We start from the raw sequence: 14,694 nt of genomic DNA on the forward strand, positions 1-14,694 counted from the left end.
TTTTACCACAACAGCTTAGACTCACAGTCAGTGTTTCCCCTACCATTATAACAGGGTGGTGCCCCGCCACCCTGAAATTTTCTCTATTGATCGTCTACCTACTATTGAAGTCACCTTACCCCCCGTCAACACTGCTCGCCGTCTCAGGGGGGGCATCGTGAAGGAGTTAAGCTTAGGGCACCAACATGGCTAGCAGTGGCACTAGTCCCGCCCTCCTGGAGCTGTAAACCTAGGGGAAACACTGACAGTCATGTAGCACATGCAGACACAATATACTTTGGAGTCAGCTTATTATTAATGTATTACACTCTCTATCCATGATAGGTCCCATTTACAGTAAAATGTCATGATCACAAAGCATATTTTGAAAATTACCCTGAATCTATTCATCTCTAACGGTATCTTTATGGTTCTTGTATGTGTGTAGATGTGAATGTGCTTGTACGATGCATCATAACATATGAGACAGAGTCATGTGGTCCAAGCTGCATATATCCTGATATTGTTGTGACCTCCTCACCTTTTTCTCTTCCCCTTTGTCATCCTTCCTCTCTGACTCCAAATAATTTATCTCTGTCTCTTTACCTCTGTCTCTCCGCTCTTTGCTGTTTATCCCTGTCGCCCCCGACCCGTCTCCCTCGTGCCTCCCCCTTCATCTATCTCTCTCTTCTTACTCCTCCACCTGTTCACACCGATATATCACTCTGTCTTCCAACCCTCTCCGTCTTTATCTTGCTTTATCTCCTGCTCCGTCACCTCATAACCCTGTTGTCCATCCTCTGTACACCTCATGAATAAGCACATTCATTCACCTTTCCTGTTTCTTTCCCTACTCTGGTCTCCTCTTATCTCTTCAGATGGCGTCCACAGCATTTCTGCCCAGTGTATTCTCCGCGTCCTCATCATCACCGAGGACATGCTGGGCAGCAGCGTCACCGTCCGCCTCCAGAACATGTCCCAGGAGCATTTCCTGTCGCCGCTGCTGGGTAACTTCCTGGAGGGCGTGTCAGCGGTGCTCTCGGTGCCTGTCGAGGATGTTTTCATCTTCAACATCCAACCGGACCTGGATGCGGCGCCGGGAGGGATCCTGAATGTCAGCTTCTCTGCTGCGTTGCCCGGTGGACTCTTCTTCCCTTCCGAGACGCTGGAGGAACAGCTGTACCTGAACAGGCCGAGGCTGACGTCACTTACACAGATGGAGGTCAATACCCATTTACAAATACAAGTTCAAACATAAGAAGCTGCATTTAAAAAAAAAATTCTATGTAAGAAAAGTTGGTTGCATGCAGCAGCAACTTGAAATCAGGGTTACCTGCAGTAAGTGGTGAGACCCATTGTGCCAAACAGATGCATCTCGAGACACTTCAGCATATTGCATGTGACTGATAATAATAGCATACAGATGCCAAGCCAGCACAGACATATGGCTTCATCAGCAATACGCTGACATGTCCACTAAACGCTTTCATGCATGAAATCACACACACAGCATGCACACCAGTTACACAGAAGCACACACTGCCTCAGAGCATAGCTGTACATGAGAGAGATGTTTCGACAGAAAGAAGAACAAGTTAAACACAAAGGAGTAAAGATTTATGATGGGAAAAGAGAGATAGTTTAAGGCTGAACGTATACAACATTCTCTCAACAGGCACAGTCTCACAAACACACATCAACACATACCAACCGAATTAACACTATATCCTCTCACTGTCTAAGAAGACACACTCTCGCGGTGGCAGCTGTTCCTCTGCAAAGTAAATGGTACAACACAGCAGAATCAGAATCAATATATTAACTTCAAGTCGTAAAAAAATAAAATAAAAGAAGACACGTAGTGTTAGTGTGATCGGGCTTGTACGCCAATTCTTAAGGCAAACCATTTTGAGAGAATTTAACTTCATAATGACTGACACCTAAGACGTTTTTGATCCAAGAACATGTGGCAAGACAAAGGGAAGAGTAAATTCCAACAAATAATTACATTGTATCAAATGAGATTAGGGTCATCTTGACGTGCTCTTTAATATATATATACAGGACTGTATATATATATATATATATATATATATATATATATATATATATATATATATATAGACTGTTATATGCATATTTATATATAGACTGTATATAAATTGTATTTCATATATATATATTACAGATTATGTGCCTATCAGAATATATCAGAATATATATGAAGGATTTGAAGGAGAGTGATTTGAAAGCTTTGATTTTAAAAGTATAAAATAGAGTTTGGGCTCTTTGTAGCCTGAGAGACACAACCCAGGGCAGAGCATGAGCAGCCTATCACTATTGTAATCACTCAGCTTCTTTCATGTGACTAATGGCGGCTTGAGAGTTTCTAGAGAGATTGAAATAAGTAAATCAAAATTGATGATTGAACGTACCCTGAGGGATATGACGTCCAAGGTAACTGGTATTTTAGTATTGACACGATGACACCCAGCTAACCTAATTACCGTAACTGAGGTGTAACGTGACAACGCCTGCCAACATGAGCGCGACAACATTCGCGCTAAATGAGGATAGTTAGCGGTTCAGATCATTGCAGTGACTTTTGTTTCATTAAGTTACAGAGAGCTGTAATATCGTATTGTTACTAATCCACTCAGTTTCCTTCGGTTTCACCAGTCTCACTGTTTTTTTTCTAAAAAAGTGAAATATTTCTATTCATGTTATAATTTAACCTAGTGTTAAATAGGTGACTAAAGTTACATGTTATTTAAACTTGAACAACTTCTCAATGTAACAGATAAAGACTATCGGTTAATTAATTTGTTAACATTATATTTACACCCCCCACCGACTGTGGAGATCTCTCAGATCCCGACTCCAAATCTCTGTCCATTACACTTTTCTTCTTCAGCACAGCTCTGCTGCATATCGTTTACTTTATTTCATGGCGGACATTTTGACATGAAAAGGGAAGGACTGGTGTAATCAATAACCTGAATTTAGGTTGCTGTCAAGTGAGGTGCTCCACTTTCACGGCTCTGCATTCTGGCAAACAAGTAGCCTACATTTATTCATTGTACATTTCATTTGAGGCTACTTTACACTTGTCCTTACCTACATTTAAGAGAGAAACATTACACTTTTTACTATTACTATTTTTATCTGACAGCTAAAGTTCCTGGTTACTTTTTACATTTTACCTTCAAAGGAATCGTGAATAAAGAGGTGTCGTTGTGGATTGAAACTTAAAAGTATATAAAGTAGTTAAAACAAGCTCAGTTTGAACAGCTGCCACATCACTCATGGTCCACTTTTACTTGGATACTTGAAGTACATTATGGTGATGATACTTATGGACTTTCACTGAGGTAGTATATTTATTGATGGAATTTGACAAGTAATGGAGAATATATGTTCATTGTTGAATTAGTACTTGAGTTTAATACATTTCCACTACTGTTTGAATGGCTTACTAGAACACCTACATTGAAGAGAGACAACTTTAGTGAGGGTAGTTGCACATGTACTTTTACTTCTATTATGAGTCAGACTGTGCGTGGTAAGAAAAAGCTTATTGTGTGTTTCAGCGAGGTTGAAAGAATGATAAAAAGAAAGCATGATCAGCAGTGAAACCCAGTGTAACAGAAGCTAATCTGAATTGGGACACCATCTGGAACATCTGCAGCAGCAAACTGCTTTTCACTTGTTAACACAGCAATAACGTTCCAACATCTTTCCTCTCCCATCACTCCAGGTTCTCCCGTTCGATGACAACGTGTGTCTGCGTGAGCCGTGCCAGAACTACATGAAGTGTATCTCAGTGCTGCGTTTCAACAGCTCCGCTCCCTTCATCTCGTCCCCGTCCATCTTGTTCCGGCCCATCCACCCCATCGCTGGCCTGCGCTGCCGCTGCCCTGTTGGCTTCACGGGGGATTACTGCGAGACGGAGATCAACCTGTGTTACTCCAACCCCTGCCTGAACGGAGGGGTGTGCGCCCGCAGAGAGGGAGGGTACACCTGCATCTGCCGTGAAGACTACACCGGTAAGTGTGGTGTGCTGTAAGTGATGAGGGATCGTACTTGTGCTGCTGTGGCTAGGGTGAGGTTATGAAACATGTCTTTAATTTAGCTGATTTTGTTGGTTCTTTATAAGTATGTGTGTTTTTGCGCTCATAGGATACACAAGTAAGAGTTGAAATGTGTTTGGATGTGGTCGGGATAGTAGTGGTATAGACATGTTGATTAGGAATTGTAGTACAAGTATGTTCACTTATGTTTGTTTAAAGTAAGTGGAAAATAAACCCAACTTTTTTCATCCAAGTAAAAAAAATAAAAAATGTAACAATTGAATTAATGCTAATGCCCTAAGTGTACAGTTTAAACTCAACTGTAACCATTTGATCTGATATTATAGCTTTAATTAAGGTTAATTCAGTTCAAAATAAAGAGAGCAAAATAACAATGGTGCAAGTAAAACAAGAATATAAAGTTCTACAAGAAAGAACACACAAGACACGCAATACTACGCTTCACACAATAGCACATCCCAAAGGAATGTTTGTCATAAAGTAGGATCAAATTCAAGGTCAGTGACTGCAGAGCTGAGTCGCTTTCAACATGCTTTTTAGGTTGATTTAGTTAAAGTTCAAAAGAATCTCAAGCTGCCCGTGCTTGGAAGAAGAAGTCCCGAATCCAGAGATATATAAGATTATATATATATATATATATATATATATATATATATATATATATATATATATATAATAATAATATAAAGGATCATATGAAGGATCATAAGTGTATATTTAGTCCTGGCCGGGCGTGCTCACGTGGTTACAAGGCCACAGTCTACAAGCAGCTCTCTGCTGTTTGTCGTATCCCCGTGAGAGAACCATCTCGTGCTTTACAAAGGGATTTATTCTCAATTCAAACACTGAGTTTATGACTTCCAATAGTTTTTTACGATGTCCAAGGGAAACCTCCCAATTTAACTATGGCTCCCATAATCAATACATTTCATTCATACCTGAGTCATAATAGTTATAATAACCATAAGCTTGTTATAATCAGTACACAGTTACAATAATAATACTCATACAGTGATCATACTTATACAGTGACAGTGACTTTCTCCTATGTTACATTCTTCAGAATATCCCTTATTAATAATCATATCTTTCTTATGTATTAATTTAAAACATAGACTTTCTTATTTACATGTGCAAGTATTTATTAAAAAAAGTTCAACTCTACAATTTGGAAAGTGCTGATGTAGCTGCAGCTCCTCACATCATCAGCGGTGTGCCACTGATTTTTCAGAAAATGCTGATTGCCCAATACACAACATACATCAGTTCCTCATGTATTCTTTAATTTGGTACAGTTTACAGTGCATCGCTTGAATGTGAAACAAATGTCACTAATTTAGTTGATAGTATGAAGAGTAGTGTGTTTGTTTGTGTGTATGCTGTGCCTTGGTGTAGTCTTCAACTCTAGACTGGTAAAACTAAAACTGACTGTCTGTGTCTTTGTTCATGTCCCACGTTGGCTTCCTTTTTGATAACTCTGTTGTCGTGTTGAGCTGAACAACATGAACACAGGCCCTCTGCCGCCTGGGAGAACACCCACACACCCACACCCCCACACAACCACACACCCACACCCACACACGCAGACACACACACACACACACACACACAAACAGAGTGACATTAAATAATGTATTATCTTTTAGACTAATTTAGGTTCTAGGACTCTCTCTCTTTCTCTCCCTCTCTGCCTCCCTTCCATACTGCTGCATTGCCTAAGTCTCCGAGCCTCTGAGTAGAAAGATGCTATGAATGTCAGTGTGTGTGTCAGGAGGATATTTTACAGTGGCTTTTATTTCAAATGAAAAGGAGAGCTGGGGGAGTGAAGCAACACTTTTCTTTGATAAGAGAGACTGAGTGTTTTCCAGCGAGATGGAAAGGGGAAAGAAGCAAAGGAGAAATGAAGGTAGAAAGGGACAAAGAGCGAGGGGGTGGGCGAGAGAAAGATAGAGAATAGAGTATGATGGAAATAAAATGAAAGAGAGATGGAGAGAGTTGGCAAATTTTGACAAATGGAGAAAAAGACGGAAAGTAGCAAGGTAACATGAAGGAGAAGAGGAAATCACTTTTTGATTTTGGGCGATACCAGTGAAGAGTTGATAATCAAGAAAGAAAGTGGTTGGCTAGGTTGACTTCTTTGGCACCACCGCACAGAACTTATCCTAAAAGACAATGTGGCACTTTTCTGGTGGTTCATCTGGTGGTTTGACAGTTGAGTTTCCATGAAAACAAAATGATGACTGGTGTGTTAAAATGCATGCCAAAGGAAGCAGGGCACACAGGACTAAGTTACCTCCAAAGTAATCATATGGAATATGGAATTTTTTAGGAAATTCTCTAAAAGTAGTCCACATAAAATGTACTTCCCAGAAGACAATTAGGGCCAAACGGCATGACAGATGATCGAGCTCAGGCCGAAACACCAAAACTATCAGCCCATTTGGTTGGTTTGTAGTGTGACATGCAATTGACATGCAAGATAGCTGCTCGCACAGGATGTGTCAGGGCCCGAGGACGGAGACAGAGTAGGCAGAGCGGATAAAAGATAGTGGTGATGGAAGTTGTAAAGGAGGACAGAAAAACTGTGAGAATAGGAGGGCAGAAGAGGGAAAAATAGAAAGAAAGTTAAAGATGGGACAGAACAAGGAGAGAGTGCAAAGAGCAGAGCATGAGAGATGAAGGAGAGGACAGAGAAGAGGCGGGCCTGACAGCATTATGGGAGACGAGGGATGAATTCACAGAGAATAACATGAAAAGAAGGGCTTCAGGGGGGGAAGTGGGGCAAGATACTTCTGGGAGCAATGAGTAAGAGAGAGCGAGAGAATGAGAGAGGGGATGGAAATCAGATGGGTTCTGGGTAGCCAGTGTTGTGCCTTTCCTGCGTAGGCGTCGGGTGTTGCGGTTTCTTGTCTATGCCCAGGGCTAGTGGGAGGAAGAGGACAAGGAGGAGGACTAAACTGGGACGAATTGATTCTGCAACACACAGGAATCTCCAGACATCTCCCAACCAAGTTTGCTCTCTACAACATTCCTTTTATTTTTCATTTCTCCAGCCAATCTGCCTTCATCCATCCTCTCAATTGCTTTTTTCCTGAAACTCTATGGATTTCTCTCACAGGCGTGAGCTTTTTCACTGAGGGAAATATATTTCTGACACTAGATGTATGAGGTGTGATTTGTTAACAAATCTCTTTGGTGTTTCTTCACTCAAGCCAGATGTTTATGTCAAAATAGTTTCATCTCCTTAAATCAGAAAATGTGAAATGGGCAGTACAATCTCCTTTGACTGGGAGTGAAGTCCGGTCTTGCTGGCTCAAATTAATATGGTTTAGTGAGCTGGTAGCATTTTTGTAAAAACTTTTTTTTACAACATTTAAAAATAAAAATCCTAATGACTTCATTGAAAGCTATAAATGAAAACCAACAATAATTAAATCAAATGGAAAACCTTAGAAAACATGACCAGATAAGAAATAAAATGAAGTAAAATGGACAAATTGTATCTAAGATCAAATATAAAACTAAATATAATAATACAAGAATATTTATTAATAAAGAGAAAATGCTGATACTGACTCAACCAGCTTGATTTCTGTTCAGCTTTGGGGCTCAGTGCCAAGCAGCAGGTTCATCCAGATACAACTCGACTTTTTGAGGAGCCTCTTCCCTTCTTCCGCCAAACAGAGACAAAGACAAAAGATTAAAAAACAGAGATTCCACAATACATGTAGCCTCAGGCTAACCCATCTCTAAACCACACTGGGATAAGACAGGTTTGACACTGAACAAGGTTTACGAATACTTTGTACACACTATGAGCTTGCTGTGAAGAAAGAGTTACTCCCTTTATGGTGACAACCCCAGAGATGTGGAATCGTGTGAAACACTGCATCAGCAGGGTTCATACATCGTCTGCACTGAATACCCAACCTGAGCCCATGCATGTTTAAATGAAACTGAGATGTTGTCACAAAACAAGGGCTAACATTACGATTCTACTTAATTTAAGTGTGACAACTGTGTTATTGGACCTCTAAAGTTCTCAAATCCATGAATTGAATTCAATAAATAATTGACTGAGTACAGTGCAGCTTTGATCTGCTGGTTCTGCTTTCAGGCTATTATTTGAAAATGATATTCTCTCTTGCCGTTGCAGTGAAAGCACTGGTGTTACTACGTAATAACAATAACACATCAGATGTGAGTTATCTCAAATATCGAATGACTCTTTTGAGTAATTTTGGTAATATTAATGGTGCAAATAAATAATAATAATTTTAAACGAAGACAGCTGTATTTTTTCTTCAAATCTCAAACAGTTGAGTGACTAATGAAATACATTTCCTTTGAAATCCAACTGTTAGATATGGACTTGTTTATTAGGCTCAGGTTATCCCTTTTAGACTTGAAATGATTAATCAGAACTCTTAAACTTGTCTGTGAATCAAGTATAGTTTTAGGACATGTAATAAAAGGGCCAATCTATATTAAGTATGGATTAATAAACTGCTGCTGCTCTATTACACCTCTCTATTTCTAGGGTGCGTGAAATTTATAGTATATTGTTTTATCAATTGGATGGAAGCTACAGTCACAACTCCTGCAGCTACAATTGCTTAAACTCAGCTGAAGCTCTGCAATTTGCATTCATACGAATTAAAATATTTCTAACCTCAAGCGCTTATTTATCTCGGAAGCATGTTAAGCTTGCAGCGCTGACGCGAATGTGTAACAGTCATTACCCGTGGAAAAAAAAGAGAAGGAAAATACCTCAGCAGTAGAAAGAGAAGTTATCAGTGGCCAGTACACATGGAGATAACATTAGATACAGAAAGGCTGATCGGTTTTACAAACTGAAAGAACATAGACACAGAAGTGATGAATAGAGATGTACATTATGCATATTACAGTAACATATAATATGAGGGATACATCTTGGAGAGCCAAGAGATGCAAAGAGGAGATTAGAGAGAAAGAGATGAGGATGAGAAAGAGAGAGAGAGACTAAATTAGTTTGTGAGAAGATAATATGGGGAGCCGGGAGGACAGGTAGAAATCAAATGGCTTTGTTGCGTGAAGCAAGAGAACGACACGGAGAAGACATGCGGTAGGCAGAGAGGTGAGATTAGTTTAGGATGTGATAAAGCAGATATGCATGTTACACTGAGAAATTTAATCCAGCGGATCTAGAGGGAAACAGATCACACATGCAGAGCAAATTAGCTGGAGGAGGCTAGACTATGTGAGGCGTTTGAGAAATAATGCTAAGCGAGTTCTAACCTTCTGAGGATGGTGTTGACTGCGAGGAGTAATGAGCCACAGAGAAGGAGAGAATTCAGAAATGTAGTTGAGGTGAGATGGAAGTGAAGACTGTGAGACTGAATTAGTTTGGTAAATGCAAGATGGAGAGAACGAAGTTAGAAGTGTATTAACTGGGGTGGGGGTGGGGGGGGGGGTAAAGGAGTGAGGTGGGTGATGAATGCAGAGTAAGAGGAGACTAAATTATGCCTGGCAAGATAAATTGGGATGTATAGAGGTGGTATAGAGGGAACATGAATAAGGAACTGGCAGGAACAGTGTGTGTGTGTGTGTGTGTGTGTGTGTGTGTGTGTGTGTGTGTGTGTGTGTGTGTGTGTCTGTGACTGAGTGACGTTATCACCCACAAGGAAGTTGTGCATGAACATAATATTTGACACAAATAAAAATGTGCAGGAATCGAACAACTAGAATCTCAGTCCACAGCCTTCATGGTTAATTGTTCCCTCAGTGGTGCTCACCTCGAAGGTCTGTGATAAAGCAGAAATAATGTTCAGCGTATTTAATACATGCACAATGGCAAAACTGAGTCATGAAATCAGAGCTAATTATTAAGATAATCCGTGCCAATTATGTACGTAGCAATTTACAACTCTCACATGAAGCCAATACAATTCATGTTTTGGAGTTTTAGATTCACTGTTGGATTTTAACTGCATGTTTCCATTTTATTTTATTCATTTATACATTTGTTAATTAACCAAAGCTCTTCGTTGTACAAAAGATTTGACCAAAAATGCCTCATTATTGCTGGTGGCATTTAAAATAGCATAAGGATCATTCAAGATAACAGTTGTATTTTTTTTTAATCATGAATTTGAGTATTGAGCAGGTGGACTCAAGTGCAGAGACACAGCAACTCTTTCATCAATAGCCAGGATGCAAGATTCAACAAAGGAGACTCCTGTCCTCCCATAAGATAATAAACAATTAACTGTAGATTAGAAAGAGTATGAAATACATCAACAGACTGAGTACAAGTTTATTTATGGGCAACATTGAATATAAATATCTGATATAAAAATTTATTATTTAGACTTCTTATTTCCACTTTGTTGAGATATACATGCAAAGTGAGCCTCCCTTTAATTTAAAGTTGAAATTGGACTTAAATTCAAACAATTTCAAAAAGTAGGTATAGAAAACAAGATCAAGCAAATGCAACAAAATAAAGAATAAAGAAATAGAGAGAGAGAGAGAGAGAGAGAGAGAGAGAGAGAACGAAAGAAAGGCTGCAGGGTGAATAGAGAGAGCCAAAAAGAATTGAAAATAAATGTTGAAGGTGAGTTCTTATTAATATCTGAGATCTGATCTTTTGGAAGAGGCAACAAAAAAAAGCAGAAGACGATCGTGAGGGAGGTCGAGGAAGATTAAAGTGGAGATGGGGTAAAGTGCATATCAAGAATTAGGAAAGTGTGAGCAAAAGGAAAAAGAGGCAGGAGATGGGAAAAACGGTAGAGAGTCTTTGAAGCAAAAAAAGAGACTTGAATGGACGAAAAATACAGCGAAAATGAAACGGCTGTGTAGAAAGGAAACTTAGCAGACAGGAGATACACAAGAAAAGTGTGTTGGAGATATAAATAAATGACATAATGCCACAACTAGAGCTGATTGATTAAGATGAGGTGTAAAGAGAGCTCTGGAAGGAGAAAATAAACAAAAGGGGAGTACCGGTAATATAAAAGGGAGAGGAGGGAAGAGAGGGAAAATAAGCAAAGAAGGAAAGGAAAAAAAATTAAAGGGGAAGTTTAAACAGAGTGCTGCACGGACAGCACAAAATATAGAAAGCAAGACGAGGGAGCAGTACAAAAGGTTAAAATACAAGTGAATAAGTCAAGAACTAACAGTAAAGAAATAACAGAAAAAAGGGAATCCAATTACTGCATCATGCTGAAATGGATAGATCATCATTAAAAAGTAGAATGGGAGCCAGAGCCTTTAGTTATCAAGCTCCTCTTTTATGGAACCAGCGTAGACTTAAGACCTTCCTCGCTTATAGCTACCGGGGACGTTTTAGGATGCAATTGAGTACCCTCTCCTTTTTTTCTCTTGATGAATTTTCATCTCTCAATCACACGTTACTAACTCTGCTTTTCTCCCCGAGTTTTTTTGACTTTTCGTCATGGGGGTCGGGACCCTATGGACATAATAGATCCTATCTGCCTGATGGATCGTCTGGGTCGTGGAATTCCTGCTCATGACTACGCCACTGTTCAAGATTCAAGATTCAAGATGTTTTATTTGTCACATACACACACAGGGTGTGCAGTGAAATGAAAGTGGCAATGCTCAGCAGGAATGTGCAAGGGCAACAAGTACACACTATTTACAATAAAAAACAACACAATATTTACAGTAAGTGTGTGTGTGTGTGTGTGTGTGTGTGTGTGTGTGTGTGTGCCTAAGAGGGGCAGTTGTGTGGGTCTATGTGGGGTCCTGGTGAGGTCGGAGTTCACAGTCCTGATGGCCTGAGGAAAGAAACTCCGCTCAGTCTCTCTGTTCAAACAGTCTGTTGTTGGGGTGGTGAGGATCCTTCATGATCCTGCCGCTCTGGTTCTGCACCTCCTGGTGTACAAGTCCTGCAGGGTGGGAGTGTAGTTCATAGTCGCTCAGCCGAACGCACTTTCTCTCTCTGCCTTCCTGTCCTGAGCGGAGCAGTTGCCAACCAGGCTGTGATGCTTCCTGTCAGGACGCCTCTACAGCTCCAGAGTAAGGACTGAAGGATCCTCTGGGAAACTTTAAATTTCCTCAGCTGCCTGAGGTGGTAGAGGCGCTGCTGCCTTTCTCACCAGAGTGTCTGTGTTTGTTGACCATGTCAGATCCTCGGTGATGTGGACTCCCAGTGGTGAGTACGTGCTCTGTTGTTGTACCCTCCTAAAGTCCACAATCAGCTCCTTAGTTTTGGTGACATTCATGATGAGGCTGTTGTCCTGGCACCAGAGTGACAGATCAGCAACTTCCTCCAGGTAGGCCTTTGTTCTGCGGGTTGTGGAGATCAGGCCCACCACCACTGTGTCATCCGCAAACTTGATGATGGTGTTGAGCTGAACCTGGCCACACAGTCATGTGTGTACAGGGAGTACAGTAGGGGCTGAGGACGCACAGGGGATCCTGTGTTCAGGGTGAGGGATTTCCTGACCACCTGTGGCCTGGCGGTCAGGGAGTCCAGGCTCCAAGCACACAGGGGTGTTCAGACCCAGCTCAATCAGCATGGCGGCCAGTCAGCAGTGGACTCTGGAGTTGAAAGCAGAACTATAATCAATGAACAGCAGTCTCACATAGCCCTCCCTCTGGCTGTCCAGATGAGAGAGTGTGGTGTGCAGTACCTGGGAGACAGCATCATCTGTGGATCTGTTTGGGCGATAAGCAAACTGCAGCGGGTCCATGGAGGAAGGGAGGAAGGCGCAGATGTAGTCCTTTATCAGCCTCTCAAAGCATTTCATGACCACCGAGGTGAGTCATTCATACATGCTGGAGAAGCATTCTTGGGCACAGGGACAATAGTGGATCTCTTGAAGCAGGCGGGGACCACGGACTCAGCCAGGAGAGGTTGAATATTGTGGTGAACACTGGAGCTAGCTGGTTTTCAGTACTCGCCCAGATATGCCATCTGGACCTGCAGCTTTCCTGGTGTTCACCTCAACAGAGCCCTCCTCACACTGTGCTCGGTCACAGAGAGTGTGTGTTCATCCCCAGCGGTAGAACTCACTCGGCTACGCTTACGTGTTGTTGTTAGCCGCGAGCTAGCGCTGTTGTTGCTAGCCTCAAACCGTGCATAAAATGAGTTCAGGTCGTCCGCTAGGGATCTGCGCACCATAGCGGGGTCTGCTCTGGTAGTCTGTGATAGTGCGTAGCGCCTGCCATAGGGGCCTGCTGTCGCGCTGCTCCATCTGTGATTCCCTCCTCAGTCCATAGACCGCTGCCTTGTACTCATGTTGCGGATACAAGACCGGAGTTATAGGCAGCAGTGGCAGCTCACAGCTTCACGGATGGATCTATGAACCCACGGCTTTTGGTTAGGAAGGAGCCTAACTTTTACCATGGGGACGATGGTGTCCCGTAGCGTTGCTTGAGGCTCATTGCTACTTCCGCCAAACGCGCTGGAACTGGATTGGATCATGTCCCAGTCGGCGAACGCAGAGCGCGCTGTAGCTCAGCCTCTGATTGGTCAGACCACCGCTTCCGTTCTCGTCACTACCGCTTCCCGCGATCTTTTTTTTGCCCGGAAGCAGAAAAATGGCGGCATGGTCTGATTTTCGAGCGGAGAGAGACAGCCTTGTAGCCTCTCTTGAATGGCGTATAGCAGTGGTCCAACGTTCTTTCCCTCTGGTAGCACCACGTAATGTGCTGGTGAAAATCGGCATGACTTTTTAGGTTAGCCTATTTAAAACCCCAGCCACCACCACAGCCGCCGGGGGGATGTTCTGATGCCGACATAACACATCATGTAGGTCCGATAGTGCTACGGTGTCCGCTTGTGGTGGTATGTAGGCGGCTGTGGTGATGTCCGGGCTGAACTCCCGCTGCAGGTAGAATGGAGGGCATCGGATCGGGAGATGTTACAGGTTCAAGCAGCAGGAACGAAAGAGTCTTAATGTTCTTCATGTTGTTAGTTATCTCCACCCTTAGATTTACCAGACTCTTCCGTTCTGTCTGCACGGAAAACAGAGAAGGACTCGTTGGGCATATGACTCGATCCGCACCAGCGGGCAGCCATGTTTCCATCAGACAAAAGATATTACAGTCCTCATGTCCCGTTGGAATCTGATCCTTGCCTAACATCATCCATCTTATTTTCCAGAGACTGGACGTTAGCAAGAAGGATGCTGGGCAGAGGTGGGCTTGAACTCTCAGTCTGTTCCGAATCGCGCGTTTCCCTCGATGTTTCGTCGTCTCCCGTAGTAGCGGCTCCACTGTTGTTGATGTGGTTCGCTCGTCGATCTCTGCCGCCACGCTGGATCGATGGAAAAAGTGGACAAAAACCCTTGTTTTGCGCAAAGTTTATGTCCAAAAGTGTGCTGTGCTGTTAGTGCCGATGTGTTTGTGGCAAAAACATTAAAATAAACACAAAAACTAAAAGAGCGACAATCTCCGGCGAACTACCTCGTGCTCGGTCTGGACACAGCCAACACTGTCCTGTTGAGACTCCTCCTCCCCACCGCCATCTGCCTGATGGATCCTACTATGAACTATTCATACACTCTGTCATATTCATTGAATGTATTTTAACTCTAAATCTGTCCTTCTGTACACATTACATCTATTGCATCTGTCCATCCTAGGAGAGGGAGCCTCCTCTGTTGCTCTC

At 42.2% G+C, this 14,694-nt stretch overlaps 1 protein-coding gene across 1 annotated transcript in view; it reads left to right on the plus strand.

Moving 5' to 3' along the window:
- celsr3 (cadherin, EGF LAG seven-pass G-type receptor 3) overlaps positions 1–14,694 on the plus strand; it is a 105,029-nt gene that overhangs the window by 21,609 nt on the left and 68,726 nt on the right. Inside the window, exons 2-3 of the mRNA XM_056422351.1 lie at positions 858–1,201; positions 3,737–4,025. Of these exons, the coding sequence (XP_056278326.1) occupies positions 858–1,201; positions 3,737–4,025 (633 nt within the window). The remainder of the gene's footprint in view (positions 1–857; positions 1,202–3,736; positions 4,026–14,694) is intronic.

Source organism: Pseudoliparis swirei, chromosome 9 (genome assembly GCF_029220125.1).
Source record: "Pseudoliparis swirei isolate HS2019 ecotype Mariana Trench chromosome 9, NWPU_hadal_v1, whole genome shotgun sequence".
Taxonomy (NCBI): Eukaryota; Metazoa; Chordata; class Actinopteri; order Perciformes; family Liparidae; genus Pseudoliparis; species Pseudoliparis swirei.